General features: G+C 37.0%; 1 protein-coding gene across 3 annotated transcripts in view; it reads right to left on the bottom strand.

The window, feature by feature from the left end:
- The window catches only part of LOC107089015 (polyhomeotic-like protein 1), a 23833-nt gene extending 10638 nt beyond the window's left edge, over window positions 1-13195 (bottom strand). For 2 of the 3 annotated variants that reach the window (XM_015381523.1, XM_015381526.1), the window contains exons 1-9: window positions 12986-13195; window positions 10807-10931; window positions 8658-8774; window positions 8368-8436; window positions 6979-7107; window positions 6722-6883; window positions 6539-6614; window positions 4197-5164; window positions 1257-1392 (exon numbers count right to left, since the gene is read on the bottom strand). In XM_015381523.1, coding sequence (XP_015237009.1) covers window positions 1257-1392; window positions 4197-5164; window positions 6539-6614; window positions 6722-6883; window positions 6979-7107; window positions 8368-8436; window positions 8658-8774; window positions 10807-10929 — 1780 coding nt within the window. In that variant the 5' untranslated portion in view covers window positions 10930-10931; window positions 12986-13195. Of the gene's footprint in view, window positions 1-1256; window positions 1393-4196; window positions 5165-6538; window positions 6615-6721; window positions 6884-6978; window positions 7108-8367; window positions 8437-8657; window positions 8775-10806; window positions 10955-12985 lie in introns of all 3 variants that reach the window. The other variant, XM_015381525.1, reaches the window with a different exon arrangement.
- Window positions 13196-24728: the final 11533 nt, after the last annotated feature.

Below are 24728 nucleotides of genomic sequence, written 5' to 3'. Positions count from 1 at the left end.
AAGCTATTTTTCTTTGTATGGTTTTCTTAGTATGTTTGATTTGGTGATAAGTGGAGGCGTTGCAGAGACAAGGGTGGAACAAAACTGAGAAATACCGGCTGTTTCTTGGTAACTCGATTATGACGATTTGTGTTTCGCGCTTCGCATGTGCGACTCCACTGCCTTAATTCCCATCGTTCCGAGCTTGAATTGCTTCTCGCACAAAATACTCTGTGCCTCATGTATGTTCCCTGGTTCTGGTTTTAGCCATGGAGAAAACCTTTGGATGGATAGCTAATTTTCGTTACATTTACACTTGCTCATATTTTCCAGACAAAAAGTTAATAGCGCATCTCCCAAATATCCTGGCCGTAACAACGCTTTTATGGTTTATTGGTTCCGCTATCGGGACGGAACCAATAATGGCGAGCCGTTATTCTTTTAAATAAATAAAAAAGGTCAATTTTAATGTTTTATTTAGATTACAAAAATAAATCATGATAAAAATAATCCTATTTATGATGTTTTTAAAATTAAGACCTACGAAAGGCGGATTTAAGACATTTTAATGCCAATTAAGGCCTTAGTTTTATTTTAAAGAATTTAATGCCGTTTAAGACTTTTTAAGGACCTGCGGGAACCCTGTATTGATGGGCTTCAAGTCTTTATGGTGGAAGGGCTCACTACAGATTCACTATGAGATCCAAGTTTGGACTAACTGCTGCCAGAGAAAATCAAACAAGAATTCCCAGGCTTACAAAGCAAACAATAACATACATTCATGTTACCTCTGTGCTATAGTAGCAGCCATTTAAAATTTCCCCACTTTCCTTGATGTGCCGTTGGCTGGTACCTGTTCAATTCCTTTTTAAACATCAATATTTGTACTAAAATATTATTTCGGTCACGATTTGTTGACATTAAGATTTAAAGAGAAGCCTCGTCTCCTGGTCAGATCGTGTAATTCAGCGAAAGAGTGGCGTCAAGAGTAAAAAAACATGCAAGAGGGAGGTCACTCCAGTAGCTGGAAGTTAGAGGGGATTTTGCTGGGAGTCGCAGTGGAGTAGGCCCCCATTCGGCTGGCGATTAACTGGGAAGGGCCATTTTGAATGGCTGCTACTGTAAAACAGTCCAATTCATAATGGGTGAGCTTATTTTTCTAACAGAATTTGTGTTTGTGACTTGGTACTTTTTCCCCATCTCCATCATCACTCCAGTAAATAGAGGATCATTATAAAACCCTCAGGTCTTGCTGGCCGTCCTTCCTGTGAGGTTACCTGCATTGACAGGGTTGCCTGGAGGCGTGGAGCTGTGATCTCTGACTGGCTGCAGCCGTGGAGGAGACGGACCGTCTTCATCATTTGCTGAGGCGGAATCTGATTTCCTCTTTAGGGAAACACTCGTCTGCTTTCCCTTCAGACAAAACAAGCAAAACAAAGACATGAAGCTGGAAGCTAGAGACAGATTACTGCAGCAGTCAAAGGAACAGGGAGGAGACGTAAGGTTTGCTTCCAGAACCGATCAGATCGACGTTTAAAATATTAGGACATTAAAACTGGGTAAAATAATCTGGATCTATTGTTCATATTAATGGAACAAATATAATCATTCATGTTGTTTATTCAGGAATAATTAAAGGAGCTGCAACATGAAGTAGGGTTTGAAAACATCAAGATTAAATAAATAAAACCCTGAGGAAACCCACTCCCTATGCTTTCCAAGCTCTTTAAAGAGAAGTGTGATGATGCACTACTTTATTCACCATCTATTCAGNTCCCTATGCTTTCCAAGCTCTTTAAAGAGAAGTGTGATGATGCACTACTTTATTCACCATCTATTCAGCGCAGAAAAGGAAACCCACATAGAAAAAAATTTGTTTTGTTTTTTTAAATCTGAATCTTTTAGCAGTTTTTTTAAATGTTTGTGTGATTAATGCCAGAGAGATGAATGATCCACACCTGCAGGAGAGCAGATCTTTACTTATAGCTTTTTTACGATAAAACAAACCTCCCCCAAGGTTGTTCTTCTTCTTCTGCCCATAATCAAACTTTTTCTTTTGGACTAAATTACAATTGTAATTTTATCTCCGTTTTGCCCTAACTACACATATAAAGGTTTTTATTTCATCGTTTTATTAACCTTGGCTTGTTGTCCCACAATTTTACCATTACTGTTATGGGGAAAAAAGCTTACTTTTACTTGCATGCACGGTTCTCTGCGCTACCAGCAATATACCTCCTCTAGGGCTGAAACAGCTAATCATATTAATCATGATTAAGAAATATATGAAATAATCGTCAATCGTCAACTAATTTAGTAATCGATTAAACGTTAACTTGAGTATAGAGACTGTAAAACATGCCTTTAGTTGACAGAGCGACCCACTTAGAGCAGGAATTATACCAAGATTGTAAAAAAGCATATAAACAGTTTTCATTTAAGATTAAAACAAAATTTTTGTCTGTCAATATGCTCTATCCAGAAGTCCTCAAGTGGAAATGTTTTAGTTTCACGTGGTTTAATTCAGTAAAAAATTATTATTATTAACTGAAAAAATAATCAAGAGATTAATCGATTTGCAAAATAATTGTTAGATGTAACCCTAATCATCTCCGTCCTGCATGGAAGCGAACACATCATGAGCACATTACTGCCCCCTAAAGGGCTGGACTGAGAAGGTCAACTTTCTACTCTGTTAAATGTAATCTGACTAGGGCTGAAACAATTAATCAGATTCATAGATTATTCAAAAAATCAGCAACTAATATGTAATCTACTAATTGCGAGTATAGAGACTCTTAAAAGGGCCTTTAGCTAACAGAACGATCCACTTAGAGCAATAACTATACTAAAATTATGAAAAAAAGCATATAAACATTTTACATTTAAGATTAAAAAAAATTTTTTTGTCTGTCAATATGCTCTATCCAGAACTCCTTAAATAGAAAAGTTTAGTTTCCCCAGATTTAATTTTGTATAAGATTTTCTTTGATGAACCTTTGGCTATCCAATTATCAATCTATTAATCGAAAAAAGTAATTAACAGATTAATAGCTTTAAACAAGATTCAAGATTCAAGAGACTTTATTGTCATTCACATCACGTGTTACATGAGGTAGAACGAAACTGAGAGGCACGGCCCCAGTTACATCCGAATATAAAAAATAAAATCCTTAATCCTTAATTGCAGCCTTAAATCTGACCAATCAATCTACGCCAATCAATCTACGTCTGCAGACGTAGATGGACATGGTTGATCATTACTCTAACCATAGTTTAGTATAAGCAGTAGATATCAAAAACCTTTTTAAGGGATCTGGTTTATTTTTTAATTTTTTTTTTTTATTTAATTCTAAAAATCATTGTTTTGGCTTAAATATTATTTTTATTTAAAGAAAATAAAATAATAATAATAATGAAAAGGCGACGATGTATTTGGACAAAGACATGGCTGAGCAAACGTGGCTACTACGGTCTGTCAATTTTACAGAAAGAACTCCATTTCACTGGCACCCCCGCCATGTTTCTGTGTTTTCGCCTGAGAGGAAAAAGAAGAAGAGTCCTTGTTTGCTCACTGAGCGATTTGCCCACAACAGCCGACTGAATTTTATACATGTTTGGTTTTCTCTTGACCTCATGATTCCTGATCGAGAGGTGGTCATGAGTGGCTGATCTCAACACTAAACGATGTACGACCAGGCTGAAAGTCGGCCCAATCGAAAAATTCTTACACGACTGGAAAATATATGTGTATACCCGGCTTAAAGGTACGAAAGAGGATTAGGGCCAGTGGAGAAAAAAAATTTCAGTATAGTATGGGAAAAAAAGTCAGAATTTTGACTTTAATCTGAGAATTCTGACAATAAAAAAGTCAGAATTCTGAGAAAAAAAGTCAGAATTCTGACTTTTTTTCCCATACTATACTTAAATAAAATAAAAAAAATCTGTTAACTTTTTTTTTTTTTTTTTCAATGGCCCTAATCCTCTTCCGTATAAAGGGGACAAGCATCAGTCACTAAAAATATAAGCAAGAATTTAAGCAATCACTGTTCTGCAAACCTACAAAAAAACAGCTGCTATATTATTCTTCTGATAACGAGCGAACCTTCTTATCAGGTAACCAGGTACAAAGTCAGTGGGTCTTTATCCCAAACATTACAGCATCTGTGAAGAGTCTTGATGCGGTTATAAAAGTTAAAACACACCAATCAACTGACCTGTGGAGTCTGACCTCCTGACGAGTCTCCGTTAGCCGTCAAACCTGCTCTTCTCTGCTCCTCGGCGCCCTGGGGGAGGGACTGTGTGGAACGAGACTGCGAGGTGGGAGGAGCTGTAATGGCTGACGACTGAGAGGAGGCGGGGCTTGGAGCTGAAGCTCCGTTCTGATTTACAGCAGAGCTTTGATTGGTCTGGGGTTGCACTTGAGGAGCCTGAGCTGTGGGCGGACCCTCCTGGGGCGTCTGAAGAGTCTTAAGCCCCACCCCTCTGTCAACAACCCCCCCTTCTCTGGAGGCAATGGAGGCCACCATGGTGAGGAGGCTGGATGAGCTGCTGAGGACGGCCCCTTCCTGGTTGCAGCTTCCACGGGCAAGGGCTAGGGCCTGGGGGGCTCCCAGTGAGCTCTGCCTGGCCCCCACTATCTGGACCGGGATATGCGGAGGCTGGGAAGGATGGTTAGAGCTGCTAGCAGGCGGTGGGGCAGGCAAAATGGGAGGCGGGTTTCTGGAGGAAAGTTGTAGAGGCAAACGGAGGCTCTGCAAAGTCTTGGGTTGGATGGGAATGGGTCCGTTTGCATGGCCTGATTTCTCTGTGTTTAAAGCCGCCTTTTGCAAAGGCTGAACCACCAGAGTCTGAGCGTTGACTGCAGGCTTGATGGTCGCCGTCCCTACCGGGTACGCGTGGGCCTGCGACGTTGCATTGGACGTCAGGACCAGCGCATGCGCTGCTGTGGGAGCTGTTGTCCCTGTGGTTAGTGTTCGAGTTCCATGGAGCAGGAGCTGGGAGAGAGGGATGGAGGACGTGGAGGAAGAGGAAGAGGAGGAGGCACCGGACGAAGAGGTGGGGTGTGCTTTAAGGTTAGTAGGCTGGGGGTAGGTGGGGATTTTGATGTGAGGAGTCTGTGGGCTGGGTTTGGTTGGGGACTGTGGGTTTGATGGGTGGGACGGCTGGACCAGAGAGTAGGCACCTGATACCAAAATAAAAACACAGGCAAACACCTGGTCACAATCACACTTTGCCACAGGGAAGAAAAACTTTTTTACAGACATGTTTTTCTTATTTGTCAGGTCAACTTAATTAGAATAGCATTAAAGAGTTCAGTCTAGGCAACTGGACATGAAGTTTTCTAGTGGGGAGCTCCCAACCAACACTAAGAACTGAAGAAGCCTTTTGGATAAGAGGCGAAACATCTTCTAAAAAACCTTACGTCCAGTTGCCTAAACTGAACTCTTTCAAGCTTGACCATGACCTTGATGAGTGAGAATCTTCACAGATATTAATTACAATAATCATATTTTAAGGCAGGGGTCACCAATGTGGTGCCCGTGGGCACCAAGGGGCCCTCAAGGACAACATGGGGTGCCCTCAGCATCTTTTGAAAACAGAACAATTCACCAGTGGACTAAATCTGAAATTTTATTTTTCACTGAAGCTCTTATTTTGAAGCATTTATGAAGCATTTTATCATATCAATAAATTAGAACATTTGAGGATTTATATGGATTTCATATTGAGAATATCTAAAAGCAAATTAAAAATGAAAAGAAACAATAGAAATATGTTTATTATCTATGAAGTTCAGGTGAACTCCTCTAGTTCATAGGTCAGTATTGGTAGCCCGTCCTATGGCTCAGTACCCATAAAGTAGCTTTCAGCCTTAAAAAAGTTGGTGACCCCTGTTTTAAGTCATAATAAGGCTTCTAAACTCAAAGGAAGGATCTGTGTTTTTTAGACATAATCCAGGAAACGAGTAAAGACTATTTTATATTTAGGCATTTTGATGCATGCAAGTATTTCAAAGAAGCAATTTGGACCTATTGCTTTAATAAATCTACAAAGTATGAGAATTTGATGGGCAGAAAACATATTTCTAGCATCATCAGCACTGACACTTGGTGAAAAATCTGTTAAGATCTGACAGTTCCAAATTTGACTGACACTCAATCGTCTTCAGGCTTGAACTTGAAAAATATGACCTATTAGTGAATAATATAAAAACACAATATATTCATATTTAAAAGCTGCCACATCTTGGGAAAGAAAACACTTTGTAAAGTGAATCCTGCTGCTAAATGAAGGAGACTTAAAACAACAATTCGAGTAGAGAATTTGACCTTAAAGAGTAAAGAGTTAAAGAGCAATTAAATACATTTATATATAAAAAAAGAAATATTATTCACTAATATTAAAACATTTCTTCTTTAAAAATTGTCAACTCTGACTGACTTCAGTAATTTATTGTTTCCTTGACTCTACAATAAAGCATTTGATGTAAAACAATACAAAATGAAACTAATAAATGAGCGGAATAATAATGTGATCAAATTGTATCATATCCTACCTGAGTCGCTCCTTTCTGGAGCTTCAGTTTTAACACCTTTGGGACTGGAAACGCCTCGGATGGCGAGATTCTGGGCCTAAAGAAACGGAGGATCATTCATTGTTGGGTTGCCAAGCTCTAAATCCAGACACAGCAACAAAAACCATAACACCTTTGTCAAATTAGCTCCATTACTCCTCATACCTGGTCGTTATCTGATTGGCTTCCGGAGGAGGAAGCTGGTGTTACTTCCTGCTGCTGCTGACTCTGTGGTTGCTGGGCAACGGTCGCCACAGCAGCGGTTGCTGTGCTGCCAGGCATAAAGATGAGCTGAGGGGGCATGGGGGTCCTCAGGGAACGATTGACCTGCAGACAGACGTCAAGTTACCGAACATAAATACTGACACCAAGGTCACAGATTGGCTAAAAGGAGCTAGTGTGAAAAGACACAAAAAACTCACCCTCAGGTACATTTGTCCCTGACCGCCTGCTGCCCCGCTGAGCAGCACAGACTGACTGATGGTGGAGGTTGCTGAAGCACCTATAGGACGGCTGCCGGTTGTAGAACCTGCTCCAGATGTTACACTGGCCTGAAGAGGAGCAACATCAGACTTTTAATTTGTAGAATCCTCTGTTTTCCTAACAGATTGTAACTGTAATGATCGATTCCTCTGCTGAATCAAAAGCATTTAGCAGATTACTTATTGTGAACCAAATTATAACATTGAATGTATTCAGTTTTGATGCATATCTTAAATACCATCATTTAAACTTTCCACATGACTGAATTAGGTTTATTCCAAACATATCCAGCACTCTTCACTCTAATGCAGCATAAGTAAGAGAGGAATTTCCAGTGACTGTTTATCTAAACATTTTGGCTGAAAAAAGTTCTACTGTTGTAGCAGATGGATGATCTGCATAGCTCAGTGGCATCTGCTTTGCTGCACTAGAGTGTGTTGGCTTGCATGGAGTTTGCTGTTGCATTGCACTGTGTGGTGGGGAGCTTGGAGCCACGTTCAGGCCCAGCACTGTGTGCTCTAGTCAGTCTCTGCAGAAATGAGGCTCTCTATTGGAGATGTGGACCTGCGGGACGTTCATAGGTTTGGGTTGTGGACTAATTCGTGCCCAAGTGGCTCAGGTTGGCCGGCTCGTTTAGAATATGATCGGAGGATGCAGCTGTTCCTATGTTGGTCTTACTTGAGGTACCACAGTCTTTTAAATGTCTGCAGCACCGTCTGCCTCTGCACCATGGGGGGCAGGTCTTTGACTCCTCACAACCACTAGTGAGCCTTTTTGAAATAAGAAAAATCTACGGTGTAGTTTTTAACGAGATTATCATCTATATTTATATTTGTTGTATAAACAAGTAATACTTTTTCTGTTATTCTCTTATTCTCTATGTCTCTCTCTGCAAGTGTAGAAGCAGTGGATGTCATCTTGTGTAGTCGTTTCCTTCGCTTCACTTTTTCACGCTCTTTCACTTATAACTTTTTCCCTAACTTCTCTCTCTTTTGGTTTTTGTTTTCTTATTTGTTTCTGTGTCTGTTGCACTTGAAATAATCCCAAATAAAGTCCATTAAATATGAGCTAAAGTATCATAGCAAAAGCAGTAAAAATTTGAAAATACTTCAGTTTTCAGAAAAACATAAAATGCTCTTTGTGTTTAAATCAAAAAAAGAAAGGCTTTGGAATTGATTGACATGTGAAGTTGGTAAAAGTTAGGACTTTAAACCATCCGAAAAAATGAAAGCAGGGCATCTTTGCGCGATCTAATTCCATTTGGAAAATCTGTTTTTTTAAAATTTGTTGTTTCCAAGCATTTCATGTTAGCAAAATATAAAGCATACTACTGTAGTGCTGGTGGTCTGAGAAGAGCTGCTGGAGGGACTAGACTGGCGACTGGCTGCCAGGGTTGCCTGCAGAGGAGGAGATAAAGATGCAAAAACCAGAAGAAGCAGAGAAAACATTTAGGTGTCCATCGGATCCAAAGAAAAGCGGTTTACTGAGGCTGTCCTGTGGTTGACAGAGGACGTGGCTCATTGTTTTTAACCGTATTCCAGCCAATCTGACAGAACATCTTGCCAAGATGGAGGCTGTATCCTAAGCTTCTATCTTTTACTGCATTTTTTTTATTTACCTTGACTTGTTGCACAGCAGCCAGATTCTGCAGCTGGGCGCTGTTGATTTGTTGCTGCAGCATCAGTTGCTGGAAGTACTGGGCTGCATTAGGCTGCCTCTGCAAAGCCTGAAGGGCCTAAAGGAACAGGGTGGGGGAGAAAAGATTCAAAAATATGAAAATTAATGACAGGGTGAGAGATGAGAACAGCATGTGTAAAGGAGATAAATAAGTGAATGATTTAGGCAGAGGGCTGTGAAAAGAAATGATTAAAAGATGGATAGAAAAAAGAAAGAGTTTGTAAAAGATCATAACATGGTGAGATAAACAGGAACATAAGAGCAGGAGGAATAAATGCTGCTGCTTTCTGCCAGAACCCTGATGTATGAGCCGAGGTTCATACTGTAATAAGTTGACAGATGAATGTGAGCGCGGCGGCTTGGATTAGTATGTGCAGGGTGACAAAGACAGATGGCTGGAGGGTGACAAAGGCCTGAGAAAATAACATCCAGCCTCCTTCCAGTCTCACCACTTTGTTCAACAACCCAGTTCTCTCTCTAATCATCAGTTTGAGTCACAAATTAGAAAAAGATTACCACCGTAAGACACAATTTGGGAAAACAAATGCTTATAATTACAACTATTGGTACTGGAAAGAATATTAATGGTTCTATATTCAAAGCTTAATTGCCATCCTACGTTGTTTTCATATCCAAACTTTTGTACATCTGCAGAGAATGTTTTAGACATTTGGCTGTTTCTAAAAGCAGAAATAAAAAAAGAAAAAAAGGTTTACCATAAATCTTAGCAGGTATAAAGAGTTTAGGATTAGAATAGCTTTAAAAAGCTTTTTAAATGCAAGCATTAAAGACACAGGATGGAAGAAAGACAGAAAGGTATTATGGAAGGAAAGTTAGAGGAAAGTAGCAGGAAAAAAAACAAGAAGGGAGGAAAGAACAAACACCTAAAGCGATCTAAAGAAAATCAGACAAAATGCGGAAAATTTATCAAGGAAAATAGCAAAAAAGATACAGAGAATGAGAAAATTAGAAAAGAAATATGGAAAAAACAGCTGAAGAATATATATAAAATTAAGAGATTAAAAAAGGAGAAAAAAAAGCTAAGGAAAAAAAAAAACAGATGAATTCTCCAGGTCATTTTATACAACAGAGTACAAACAGGTTTGAGATTTTTTCCCTGTATATTTCGAGAATAAAGTCGGAAAATTACAAGAATAAAGAAGGAAAACTACAAGAATAAAGTCGGAAAACTACAAGAATAAAGTCGGAAAATTACAAGAATAAAGTCGTAATATTACGAGGAAAAAGTAACAAGGAGAATATTCAAAATTACGGGAATAAACTAATAATATTAAGAGAATTAAGTCCTAAATTTACAAGAAACAAGTTGTATTTTATGGCAACTCTTACAAGAAGCACTTTCTTCCCTAAAATGAGGAATATCGAGCATCATGTGAAGTTATACTTTGGCTCTGGTTTGACAAATAAGAAAATCTTTTAGCACAGCAGCATCAGATTAGACAGTAGGTCAAAGTGGACTCGGGTTGATTTTTGGTGGAGCTGGTCGGCCGTCATGCTGGTCAGAGCTTGAAGCTTTCTTTCTGAAATATGTTGTGGTATAATGACTTCATTCTCATAATGCTACGACTTTATTCTCGTAATGGTACGACTTAATCTCGAAATAGAAGAAAAAAAAATCTCTAGCCTGGCCCTAATACTCCATCATAATTTTACGATACTTTAAACTTCCTACATTTTTTAACCAACAGGCTCCTAGAAGCTCAGTTTTAAACAAAGACCTTAATCACCAGATGCATGTCTGAAAAACGCTCCTCTCTTTCCTACATGAAATCAAGGAATCTACGGTAACTGCTTCACTCCCACTTCTAAGGATGTTAAGGGAAGGAATGTTCCGGCATTAAATAGACAACCCAGAGCCATAATACAGAGATGTGTCACTTTAAACAATCTGTCAGACAACCAGAGTTCATAAGATAGAACCTCAGCAACATTCAACACAAGTTTCATTGCATCAGATTGTTCCTAAAACTGTGTGACCAGCGTTTCTTCAGTGCACTTTGAGGACTTAAAGCTTTTCAGCACAAACAGCCAGAGATAGAAGTTATTATAGTATAACTCATGTGACCTACCTGAACCGCCTGCCTCTCATAGGCAGACATGGAGTTCATCGGGGAGGGGCGGGAGCTCGTCCCAGAGGGTGTGCTCCCATTGGCTGAGCCTCCCTGCTGGTTCTGCTCTCCATCCGCCTCCATTGCTGCAGATGAGCAGAAAGAAGACGTTGAGATAGAACGCAGAAAAAGATCTCACCACCTTCTCCTTGTCAGCCTAACATTGGTTTAAGGATCAGGAAAACAAGAAAAGCTGCCTGAGCTGAGACTTAGAACTTTCTTAAAAAGTGTGATGTCATCAGTTGTGGCACATTCATATTCTCATGATTTTTTCAAGCTTATCTACCAATTAGAGATCAACCAATACAGCTTGTAATTTGGATACAGGTTGTTTTAACTTCAGTCTAACTGATCTTCTCTGTTTTTTTTTTTTTTTATTTGAGGATGACTCTTGAAGCCAACATTGTTTTCTGTTCTTCTATTTACACACGAACGGACACTATGAGAACAGCTGTTACACAAGTCTCAATTCAAACTAAAGAGAAACAATTATTAATAAACCCGACAAAGAATTAACAATTGATAGCAGATGGAGGAAACAGTAATGCAGGCCCTGTACTTGATCTCAAGGTATGGCTGAATGCACTAAGGAATCGGCCAACGGGAACCCATATGGGCCAATGGCCAAACAATAAAATAAATATGCCAATACCAAGTAAAAAAATATCAGCCACTCATAGTCTACCATCAATATAAAGACTCATATCCCTGTGACCTTTAACCTCTAGGGACCATCACCTGCATCAGGGGAGAGGATCTAAAACAATCAGACTCCATCCAACAGAATAAACCTGATTTAAAATCAAAGGGAATTATATATATATATATTTTAGGGCTGCAACTAACGATTATTTTGCAAATTGATTAATCTGTCTATTATTCAATTAATAATTGTATAGTAAAAGGACCTTTAAAGGTGAATTTATACAGAATCAAACCAGGTAAAACTATAACTTTTCCACTTGAGTAGTCCTGGGTAGAGCATATTAATGGACAATTTATTTTCTATCTTAAATTAAAATTATTTATGTTTTTTTTGTTGTTGTTGTTATTTTGGTATATTACTGCTCTAAGTGGGTCACTCTGTCAGCTACAGGCATGTTTCAGAGTCTCTATACTCCAAATAACGATGAATTGATTACTAAATATAATTTGCTTAATCAGGATTAATCCAATTAGTAGTTTCAGCCCATATATTTCTATCTATATATATAGATAGTTACATGGTTCGGCCCTTCTTACCTTACCAAATAAATTGATGCACTAAACAAATGAAACCAGTGATCAAAATTAGACAGTTATAGGTTAGTCAGATCTTTTCAGTGACCAGAAGGTCGATTTCTAAATAATAAAAACAGTTTTACCCTTAATTTAAAAATTAAATCTGTTCAAACTAAAAAAACATCCACAATTGATAAAACCAACAAAACATTCTCTGAGGTTCTAGACATTCATCTAATCCATTTATCTTCTGTTAAATTCACACAATCAGCCTGTCTGGGAACATGCCATTCAGTGTTTATGTTAGATCCATTGTTCTAAACAGCAAACCATAGAAAATGTTTACATGGAAGACAATGAGGATCTGCTAAAACTGGTGGATGATCAGAAATCGGTATGAGCCGGTGCAGGTCTGATCAGTGCATCTCTGATCTGTTCCCAGACTCTCAGGGAAGCAATGCATCACATATTACAACCTGCATAATAATGTTTAATAATAAATAAATAAATAAATGTGGTAACTCTGAGACCTTGATGTTGTGGAAAATTAATGCCTTTACATTAAAGCTTAAATCTTTTATTCTCATTTATCAGAAAATGTGTTATCCTTTTAAATGTGCATCATTTAGCTGTTGGTTTGGATTCCCAGCAGGATCCATTTTATCTGATTTTATCTTAATTGCATCCTCTAATTATCTTCGGGAGTTCCAGCAGCTCAGTCTGCAGCCACCAGCCTCCTCTGTCCCAGAAAGCCCCGTTTATCAGCAGCAGTCAGCTGGGAGCTAACGCTGCTAGCTGCCCTCCATGCTTCAGACCAGTTGATACCAGATCCACCGGAGGCTACTCCTGCTAGTATCCCGCTAGCCGCCGCCGCTGCTGCTGTGTGGCTCGGTAGCGGGGCTGGTCGCTCCGTCCTTACCGTCACCGCTTCGGGGTTCCTCAGCCGCTCTCTGGCTCCAGATCCCCGCGGCGGACTCTGCGGCCTCCCGGGCGGTTGGGGAACGCGGTGCCCGCTGTGTGTGCCTCTTTTTATTTTCTCTCTTGCTCCTCTTTTTGCAGCAGCACAGATTTCACCGCTCTGCATAAATTTGCAGCTGATGTGTTGTTTAGAGGGAAACGCCTCCTTTTTTTTCACGATGCTCTGCCTTTTCCGGCGCGACGGGATGACGGAGATAAACGAGGAGACCCCTTAAACACTGGCCCTCATAGCAACAAGCTCCATCATTCTATAGATGATTGAATATTTAAAATAGGGGGCAAATAAAAATTTGGATCCATTACTATTATATTGTATTCTTATGCCATTTTAAAAGAGTTTAATTTTTTTTATTATAATTTTGGATGTAGACCAATCATGGGCGGTTCTAGACAGGAGCCAATGGGGGCCAGTGCCCCTGTAGATCATGTCCTGGCCCCTTTACTGAAGACATAATACTTTGTTAATTTTTATTTTCTTTACAAATTCTGTTTTACTAATAATTTAAAAACAATAAGTTGATAATAGTTTGTTACTGTTTTATGAATTTCTAATTATAGATAAATGTAATTGTAAACTGTAATGTAATCTTTTACCGCTGTCTTTTGTTAATCTCAATGGGACTTTTTCTGGTTAAAAAAAGGAATAATAATAATAAAATAATAAGGCTTAAATGGTATTGAGATAGAATCCCAGTTTTCATCTACTTAATGTTTTTTTTCAAATGCTCTACTTTTTACAGGTGAATTTATCAACTTTTCTTGAGTTCTAATTCAGATGTTATAGAAAAAAAATGTAATTTCAACTTATGTAAAATCCCTAAATCCTGAACGTATATTGACCTAATAAGAAATAGAAATTTAATTAAACCTAATTGAATGGAAATTTTACTTGATGCAGCTCTCTTCATTTTTTTTTTTTATTTCATGCTTTTCTGTGCCCTCTCCTGGCCACCTTGTACATTTGGTCTAGAACTGCCATTGAGACCAATTCAATTAATTTTATTTATGTAGCGCCAATTCACAAATTGAGTCATCTCATGGCACTTTACAGTTCACCAGATCATACAGTCAAATTGGTTTAAAGTTTTCTATCTAAGTAAAACCAGTTGATTGCATCGACTCATTGACTCAAATGCAATCCCTCACACTAAGCATGCTTGTAACGACAGTGGAGAGGAAAAGCTCCCTTTTAACAGGACGAAACCTCCAGCAGAACCAGACTCAGTGTGAGCAGCTATCTGTCGAGGCAATCTTGTGTGTTACTAGTTATACTAAGTATATATTAATTTCTTCTCATATGAATGATGAAATGGATGGCCACAAATATTAAAATTCAGTCTTGGTGTTATTTATCATATTCAAATTACAGAACTCCTTACCTGATTCTGGTGCCACCTCCATGCTGTTTGATTCAATTCAATTCAGTTTATTTATATAGCGCCAAATTCACAGCACATGTCATCTCAAAGCACTTTACAGTTCAACCAGATCATACAGTCAAATTGATTTAAAGTTTTCAATCTAAGGAAAACTAGTTTATTGCATCGACTCATTGACTCAAATACAATCCCTCACACTAAGCATGCTTGTAACGATAGTGGAGAGGAAAAACTCACTTTTAACAGGAAGAAACCTCCAGCAGAACCAGGCTCAGTTTGAGCATCCATCTGCTGACTGGGGTTCAAGGACACAGAAGCAGAGACACAAAAAGCAGCTGCAAAAGGCGGCCCCGTCCAGGAAACACAGCCAGGCAGACGAGCTCCGAGCCAACTCCCATGCCAGAGGACGAAGAGAGCACATCCAGCCAGTCACGGTCAGAGAAACAGGACCACACTGGAACACAGGCCGATCTCCAGCATCTATAAACAAGGGTGTTGATGGCAGCAGCACAGCTGATGTTTCTCTCCAGGGTGGCGCCAAACAGGAGCAGACAGGGTGAATTAATGAATAAATCAGAATGATGAAAATGTCACCATGTCCTCCAGAAGTCTAACCCTATAGCAGCAAAACTATAGAGATGGCTCAGAATAACCGGAGCCCCTCTAACTAGAAGCTTTATAAAAAAGGAAAATGTTTCCAGGATTTTTTTTCTCAGTTTTGTTCTGGACAGAAAACAGTAAAAACTGAATTTTTATCTTTCTCACCCCATAGGAATGGTTAGAGAAACATTTATTTGAATCTGAACATATTGGGGAGGGATGGAACCATAATATAACCTACTAAGATGCTGAGACTAGTTAAACACTCTTAACATTTAACCTCAAATATCTTATCTTCAGAAGGAGGGTTTGTTCTCCAGTGTGAAATCAATCTGAACTGTTTCCAACATATTGATCCCCCGAATTCACTGACTGCTCCAAGGTTGGAACCTGCTGGAGGACCAGTGGTCCAAACCAGCTGCATTATAAGCATGATGTCACATAATATGTATTCCTAAACAAGTTAATTGATTGTTGAAACACATGTCTGTGCTTACTTCATAACATGACATCTGAATGCTAGCAGGGATAATTGTTAGCCAGTGTTTGGGAAAATTTAGAAACTGGGGAAATGAGCACTGAGAGGTTAGTTCCCACTTAGCCCAGGGGTCTGCAACCTGTGGCTCTGGAGCCACAATTGGTTCTTTAGATCCTGGACAATGGCTCCAAGTTATCAGTTGATTTGATTCTATATTTTTTTTCCTTTATTTAACCAAGTAAACCCCGTTGAGAGCTGGATCTCATTTTCAAGGGGTACCTGGGCAGAGATCTGCAATACAGTGCAACCTGGTTACAAAAAAAAATCAATCAATACATAGAAATGTGTACATAGAAAAATACGTAGGAAAAAATAATAAATACATAGAAATTAATGTGAGCCTGAAGACTCAGCTCTCGCGAGACCCATATACTGGCGGTGTGCTGTCACTAGGAATCCCATTCAACAACAGCCTATAGCCCGGTCGCCTCGTCGCGGTTTTCCGCGGCGGCGTAATCCAAACTGCAGGCACCAGGATAATAAAAGTGAACATATTCTGCCAGCAGGTTTCTACATTTTAAGTTAACTTCGGCCTTAATAAACTGTTTCAGAGGAGTGATCATCTGATCATCAGCGATGTGTTTGTCTCCCTGACATCTCCCAGATCAGCTTTTCTGATTGGTTGATGCAGCGCATTTTGTGTCAAAATTATTCAAAACTTTTTGCACTTCAAAAAAAAAATAAAATAAAATTTAAATAAAACAATTTGAACTTCAATTTTTTTTTCACTTAAAAAACAAAAAACAAAACAAAAAAACCCCAACAATTTATTCATGGGGTATTTTTTTTGCATTTGCACAGTTTTTTTCTTTTATTTATTTTTTTTATTTACCGTATTTATTTATTTATTTTTTTATTGAAACAACTTTTGGGGAATTGAATGATTAAGACACAATTGTCCATGTATGGCCCAAAAGGAAAAAAAATCCCTTCAACCAAAGAGAACATTTTCAACAATAAAAAAAGTGTTCAAATGCAACTTTTTGAGTCTCAAATATTGTATTTGCATTCAAAAACTATTTTCTATGATTAAAAAAGTTTATCTGTTCAATGAAGTTACTTTTTTTATTGATTTTGTTGTTTGTTTTTTTGAAGCAACTTCTTTTTTGATTGAATAATAAAGACACAAATGTCCTACCCATTATATGGTCCAATCAAAAAACAATGTTACATCAATTAAAAAAGTTGCTTTAAAGCAAAAAGACTGCACTTCTATCAAATAAAACATTTTTAATCAAAGAAAAGCAGTGTCCAAATGTATTTTTTTGAGTCTCAAATATATTTTTGCATTTAAATACTTTTTTTTCTTTGATTGAAATGTTTTTTTTTTCATTAAAGGGAAGATTTTTTTAATTGAAAATATATTTTTCGATTGAAGCAACCTTTTTTTTTTTTAGATTGAATAATAAAGAAATAAATCTATCTTAATAAGAATATAGAATGAAGCAGAATGATGAAAAGAGACCCCTATGTCCTCCAGCAGTCTAAGCCTATAGAAACTAAACATAGCTCCGGATAACCTAAGCCACTCTTAAGTTTTATCAAAAAGGAAAGTTTTAAGCCTTGCCTTAAAAGTAGACAGGGTGTCTGCCTCACGGACTAGTCTGGTTGTTTGTTCCACAGGAGAGGAGCCTGATAACAAAAATATCTTCATACCATTTTACTTAAAAGATTCTAGGAATCACTAGTGAACCTGCAGATTGAGAGAGAGGTGCTCTGTTATGAAAATAAGGTACAATCAGATCGCTGATATAAAATGGAACCATTTAACACTTTAAATTAGGGTTCAGAGAGATTTTGTGAATTGATAACTTTTTCTTAGTTTTTAATCTACTTACAGATGAAACCATGACACCTTAAAGACATATAAAAAAAAAAACAAGATCACCCTTTTGTTCCTCAAATATGGCAACTTTATTTAGCAACAATGTTTTTGGTATTTGCAGGGCAAATAAAAATTGAAGGGTCCGTCACTGCTATCACACAAGGTAACAATAACTAACTCTACACCATCGACCATAATTACAGTAACTACTGAAACATAAACACAACTCTTGGTTTTTCCATGTCGAACAGTCTGTAATCAAAGCACTGAAGCCCAAGGTGTATGCATTTCCACTCAGAATGTTTTATGTGGGGACAAGAAAACCTTCTTCACATGTGCAAAGGTGAGCAGTTCCAAACACTAGCCTCTTCATAATCAGACATGGACAGACAGTTTAAACACAGCCCAAATAAATCATAACAAGACACAGATAACACAGACATCATCAATAAGAACAAACATTCATAGATAATAATATGCAGCAGCCACAGTTTGCTGTTGAGTGACACTCAAATTTGTAAGGACTATACCAGCTATACTGCTGATTTAGTCTGGGATAATGGATAGTGACATAGTGTCATATTCGTTAGGGTAGGTTGGAACAGATTTTAATGTTAATCTTGACTGTTTCTAGGTAATATAACCTTGTAGAAAACCACTTGGTCACACTTATTTGCTTTTAGGAAACATTTTGAAGCATCATGGCTCAAACACATAGTTTCCCAACTATGACTGTAGTCTAATGAAGCATGACTGTAACAGGATGTAAGTTACATATTACCAATCAATAATAGTCATTGACTTTGCACCTGCACATTGACTTTTATTTGACAAAGGTGAAGAGCAGAATGCATAATCCGGACTTTGTGCGTTCCTAAACATAACTCAACAGTACAATACATACATAATTAATCCTTAAAATATACAAGCTAAGACAGAATAATTAATGTCTACTTTCATCTTAAACAGTTTGTGAAAGGGTTTAGATGTTTGCTTATTAGTAGATAATCATTACAGTACTCTGTGCAACACAGCAATCACATACAATGGCAGTGGTTTGCAAAGTTCTTTAGAAGCACAGCTTCACCATAAATGATAAACATGATAAAATCAATATTGATCAATTGATAAAATAGGTCACACATAAGGTCATTGCCTCAGCATACAATGATCAAAGTCTATATCCATAACAAATTGCTTTTCTCTGTTGTTTTCACTTACTTTTTCAAAACCCAAACAATAAGAGTTGAGACGAATGTTTTGCTTCAGTATTTTGTTATTCCTCTAGATTTGTAAATGGTTGTAGAATATTTGTGTGTTTTTTTAACCTAAAAAAAAACTTGTTTAGGAAAAACAGAATTGTCTATTATTATTATTATTGTTATTATAATACAAAGGAGGGTTAAGGTTAATTAAGCCAAAGCAAATATGCTTCCCTTTTGGTACCTTAACACTACATTAATACAGGGGTTCCCAAAAGGGGTGAAACACTAACCAGGGGGTCGTGAGATTTATTTTCACAATCATTGTGATTTGATCCCTGAGGTAATCTGGGGGGCAAAACATATGAAATACATAAATGTACCAAGAAATAAGTAGATGCACACTTAATCTATCTAATACATAATCAATCAAATATCAAATATACCATTAAATTGTAAAACACACAATGAAGAGATTAAATGTCACATTAAATATAATAATAGTTACAAATGCATCTAAAATGATAAATGTCCTTTAAAAAAATACATTTATTTAGAAATGAATGTAATTACTTCACCTTATAAATGTATATCAATGTAGTGTGAAATAATCAAATGTATATTTAGTGGGTCGCACGTCTGTGACGCTGTTATTTTTGGGTTGACAGGCTGAAACGGTTGGGAACCCCTGCCTCTCTTTACAACAGACACAGAAGCACCAATCTTCGAGGCATCATTAAAAACTTAAGAGGCTGCTGGTGCTACAGGTGCCCTCGTATTGGCCGAATAATATATACGCTTCATTCAAGGTGTTCAGTTTGTCACAATGCAAAGGATTAGTATAGCAACAGCTTTTAAGAAAAGCGCTTAGGTGCAACCTAGAGGTAGTACTGCTGCACCACCAGGGGCACGCTAGGGCAGGGTGTTAGAAAAGCATCAGCAGTCATTGCTTTACAAATAGCAAGTTTAATCTGCTTCATTTATTTAGTTTTCTGTGGGCAGATAAATGTTGTAGTTAGAGAATTAGCTGGTTAGCTAGTTTTTGTTATTACAGATTATATCTAAATAATGCCAGCATGACTAGACTCATCTGGTATGAGTCATACTGTTCAAAACACTAACACTATATGATCTGCTATGGATATCTACATGGCGTGCAAAAAGGTCAACGTTTTAACATTGGAGGGACTTCATAAAGATATCCACTACCGGTGCAGATGATTTGTTTTATTTTCTTGCAAATACACATTTATATGAAGTCTTTCCAGCTTGTTGACCATGTTGGTGCAGAATGAAAGGCCAGACTANCTGTGTCAGGTTTGGATTATGCTGATTTTTTGTCATTTGTTTTCCTTGATGGGCGCAGTGTTGTTTGAACTTTATTTTTGCAAATTGCAAAATAAATTTACCAGTTTTTCATCAAGACTTCCCTGTGCTTCTCTGATTTTTTTGGCTCGGTCCCTCACATTAGGCCTAAATAAACTGTTTCAGAGGAGTGATCATCTGATCATCAGTGATGTGTTTGTCTCCCTGGCATCTCCCAGATCAGCTTTGCTGATTAGTTGATGCGGCACATTTTGTGTCAAGATTATTCAAAACTTTTTGCACTTCAAAAAAAAAAAAAAAAAAAAAAAAAATATTCATTCAAATAAAACAATTTGAACTTCAATTTTTTTCACTTAAAAAAAAACAAACAAAAAAAACAAAACAAAAAAACCCAACAATTTATTCATGGGGTAATTGTTTTCTTTTTTTTTTGCATTGCACAGTTTTTTTTTTGATTGATTTATTTATTTATTTAATTGAAACAAGTTTTTGGGAATTGAATGATTAAGACACAAATGTCCTACCCATGTATGGCCCAAAAGAAAAATAGATCCCTTCAACCAAACATTTTCAACAATAAAAAAAAGTGTTCAAATGCAACTTTTAGAGTCTCAAATATTGTATTTGCATTCAAAAACAATTTTCTATGATTGAAAAAGTTTATCTTTTCATTGAAGTAACTTTTTTATTGATTCTGTTGTTTGTTTGAAGCAACTTCTTTTTTGATTGAATAATAAAGACACAAATGTCCTACCCATTATATGGTCCAATCAAAAAACAATGTTACTTTAATTAAAAAAGGTGCTTTAAACTAAAAAGACTGCACTTCTATCAAATAAAACATTTTCAATCAAAGAAAAGCAGTGTCCAAATGTATTTTTTTGAGTCTCAAATATATTTTTGCATTTAAATACTTTTTTTTCTTTGATTGAAACGTTTTTTTTTTTCATTAAAGGGAAGATTTTTTTTAATTGAAAATATATTTTTTGATTGAAGCAACCTTTTTTTTTTAGATTGAATAATAAAGAAATAAATCTATCTTAATAAGAATATAGAATGAAGCAGAATGATGAAAAGAGACCCCTATGTCCTCCAGCAGTCTAAGCCTATAGAAACTAAACATAGCTCCGGATAACCTAAGCCACTCTTAAGTTTTATCAAAAAGGAAAGTTTTAAGCCTTGCCTTAAAAGTAGACAGGGTGTCTGCCTCACGGACTAGTCTGGTTGTTTGTTCCACAGGAGAGGAGCCTGATAACAAAAATATCTTCATACCATTTTACTTAAAAGATTCTAGGAATCACTAGTGAACCTGCAGATTGAGAGAGAGGTGCTCTGTTATGAAAATAAGGTACAATCAGATCGCTGATATAAAATGGAACCATTTAACACTTTAAATTAGGGTTCAGAGAGATTTTGTGAATTGATAACTTTTTCTTAGTTTTTAATCTACTTACAGATGAAACCATGACACCTTAAAGACATATAAAAAAAAAAACAAGATCACCCTTTTGTTCCTCAAATATGGCAACTTTATTTAGCAACAATGTTTTTGGTATTTGCAGGGCAAATAAAAATTGAAGGGTCCGTCACTGCTATCACACAAGGTAACAATAACTAACTCTACACCATCGACCATAATTACAGTAACTACTGAAACATAAACACAACTCTTGGTTTTTCCATGTCGAACAGTCTGTAATCAAAGCACTGAAGCCCAAGGTGTATGCATTTGCACTCAGAATGTTTTATATGGGGACAAGAAAACCTTCTTCACATGTGCAAAGGTGAGCAGTTCCAAACACTAGCCTCTTCATAATCAGACATGGACAGACAGTTTAAACACAGCCCAAATAAATCATAACAAGACACAGATAACACAGACATCATCAATAAGAACAAACATTCATAGATAATAATATGCAGCAGCCACAGTTTGCTGTTGAGTGACACTCAAATTTGTAAGGACTATACCAGCTATACTGCTGATTTAGTCTGGGATAATGGATAGTGACATAGTGTCATATTCGTTAGGGTAGGTTGGAACAGATTTTACTGTAAATCTTGACTGTTTCTAGGTAATATAACCTTGTAGAAAACCACTTGGTCACACTTATTTGCTTTTAGGAAACATTTTGAAGCATCATGGCTCAAACACATAGTTTCCCAACTATGACTGTAGTCTAATGAAGCATGACTGTAACAGGATGTAAGTTACATATTACCAATCAATAATAGTCATTGACTTTGCACCTGCACATTGACTTTTATTTGACAAAGGTGAAGAGCAGAATGCATAATCCGGACTTTGTGCGTTCCTAAACATAACTCAACAGTACAATACATACATAATTAATCCTTAAAATATACAAGCTAAGACAGAATAATTAATGTCTACTTTCATCTTAAACAGTTTGTGAAAGGGTTTAGATGTTTGCTTATTAGTAGATAATCATTACAGTACTCTGTGCAACACAGCAATCACATACAATGGCAGTGGTTTGCAAAGTTCTTTAGAAGCACAGCTTCACCATAAATGATAAACATGATAAAATCAATATTGATCAATTGATAAAATAGGTCACACATAAGGTCATTGCCTCAGCATACAATGATCAAAGTCTATATCCATAACAAATTGCTTTTCTCTGTTGTTTTCACTTACTTTTTCAAAACCCAAACAATAAGAGTTGAGACGAATGTTTTGCTTCAGTATTTTGTTATTCCTCTAGATTTGTAAATGGTTGTAGAATATTTGTGTGTTTTTTTAACCTAAAAAAAAACTTGTTTAGGAAAAACAGAATTGTCTATTATTATTATTATTGTTATTATAATACAAAGGAGGGTTAAGGTTAATTAAGCCAAAGCAAATATGCTTCCCTTTTGGTACCTTAACACTACATTAATACAGGGGTTCCCAAAAGGGGTGAAACACTAACCAGGGGGTCGTGAGATTTATTTTCACAATCATTGTGATTTGATCCCTGAGGTAATCTGGGGGGCAAAACATATGAAATACATAAATGTACCAAGAAATAAGTAGATGCACACTTAATCTATCTAATACATAATCAATCAAATATCAAATATACCATTAAATTGTAAAACACACAATGAAGAGATTAAATGTCACATTAAATATAATAATAGTTACAAATGCATCTAAAATGATAAATGTCCTTTAAAAAAATACATTTATTTAGAAATGAATGTAATTACTTCACCTTATAAATGTATATCAATGTAGTGTGAAATAATCAAATGTATATTTAGTGGGTCGCACGTCTGTGACGCTGTTATTTTTGGGTTGACAGGCTGAAACGGTTGGGAACCCCTGCCTCTCTTTACAACAGACACAGAAGCACCAATCTTCGAGGCATCATTAAAAACTTAAGAGGCTGCTGGTGCTACAGGTGCCCTCGTATTGGCCGAATAATATATACGCTTCATTCAAGGTGTTCAGTTTGTCACAATGCAAAGGATTAGTATAGCAACAGCTTTTAAGAAAAGCGCTTAGGTGCAACCTAGAGGTAGTACTGCTGCACCACCAGGGGCACGCTAGGGCAGGGTGTTAGAAAAGCATCAGCAGTCATTGCTTTACAAATAGCAAGTTTAATCTGCTTCATTTATTTAGTTTTCTGTGGGCAGATAAATGTTGTAGTTAGAGAATTAGCTGGTTAGCTAGTTTTTGTTATTACAGATTATATCTAAATAATGCCAGCATGACTAGACTCATCTGGTATGAGTCATACTGTTCAAAACACTAACACTATATGATCTGCTATGGATATCTACATGGCGTGCAAAAAGGTCAACGTTTTAACATTGGAGGGACTTCATAAAGATATCCACTACCGGTGCAGATGATTTGTTTTATTTTCTTGCAAATACACATTTATATGAAGTCTTTCCAGCTTGTTGACCATGTTGGTGCAGAATGAAAGGCCAGACTATGTATTTGTTCGGACATCTCTGGGCATCTCATTAGACCTTCATAGTCCGTTGGCTAACAGGTGCAAATGTGCAGTAAACCATGAAACAAGTTGCAAAAATGTGTGATGTAAAGTCCAAAAACACAAGCACAAAACAAATGCAACATAAAAACGTAAAGACAAAGAATGCTGCAACCACAAAAAATAGCAGAAAAAAACTACGATAAGCAGAAAATGCTGCACCCACAAACAAAATGCTGTAATCACAAAACGAAAAGGATGCAAATAGTAAAGAAAGCTGCAAACGCGTTCTAAGAAAAACGTAAATGCTCCATACCACTATGAGGTGATGAAAAAACAACAAACCATATCAGACCAAACTTTCCTTACAAACAGAAAGTTTTGCTTTAACAGAATAAAAAATGTTGGAAGAAGAAAAGAGAGTTTAATAATAATCTTACAAAAGCATAGTAATGTATAGTAATATAAGTTGTTCAAATCCCTGTAGCACTTCTGTTTTCTTAGAGCTGGTTTGCTAATGTTTTTACTATTTGGATCATTTTCTTTCTGCATTGTATCATTTTGTTTTTGGTTGCAGAATTTCTTGTTTGCATTTGTTTTGTTTGCAGCTTTTTTCTGTTACATTTGCTTTTTTTTGTGTTTGCAGCTCATTTCAACATTTGCGGCATGTTTTCACAAGTTTGCATCAAAATTCTTTTTCGTTAGGTGTTTTCATTTTTATGTGCTTGTGTGTTTTGGTGCTTTATTCACACAGCTTGTTTCGTTGTTTGCACCTGTCGGCCACTGTACCATAGGACATCTAAAGCTAGTGCAAAAGTAGTGCAAGTATGGTAACTGTCCCTTGCACAAACACATGTACATGTG

Source organism: Cyprinodon variegatus, unplaced genomic scaffold (assembly GCF_000732505.1).
Source record: "Cyprinodon variegatus isolate N-32 unplaced genomic scaffold, C_variegatus-1.0 Scaffold235, whole genome shotgun sequence".
Classification (NCBI taxonomy): domain Eukaryota; kingdom Metazoa; phylum Chordata; class Actinopteri; order Cyprinodontiformes; family Cyprinodontidae; genus Cyprinodon; species Cyprinodon variegatus.
This window is presented reverse-complemented; position numbering and strand designations above follow the sequence as displayed.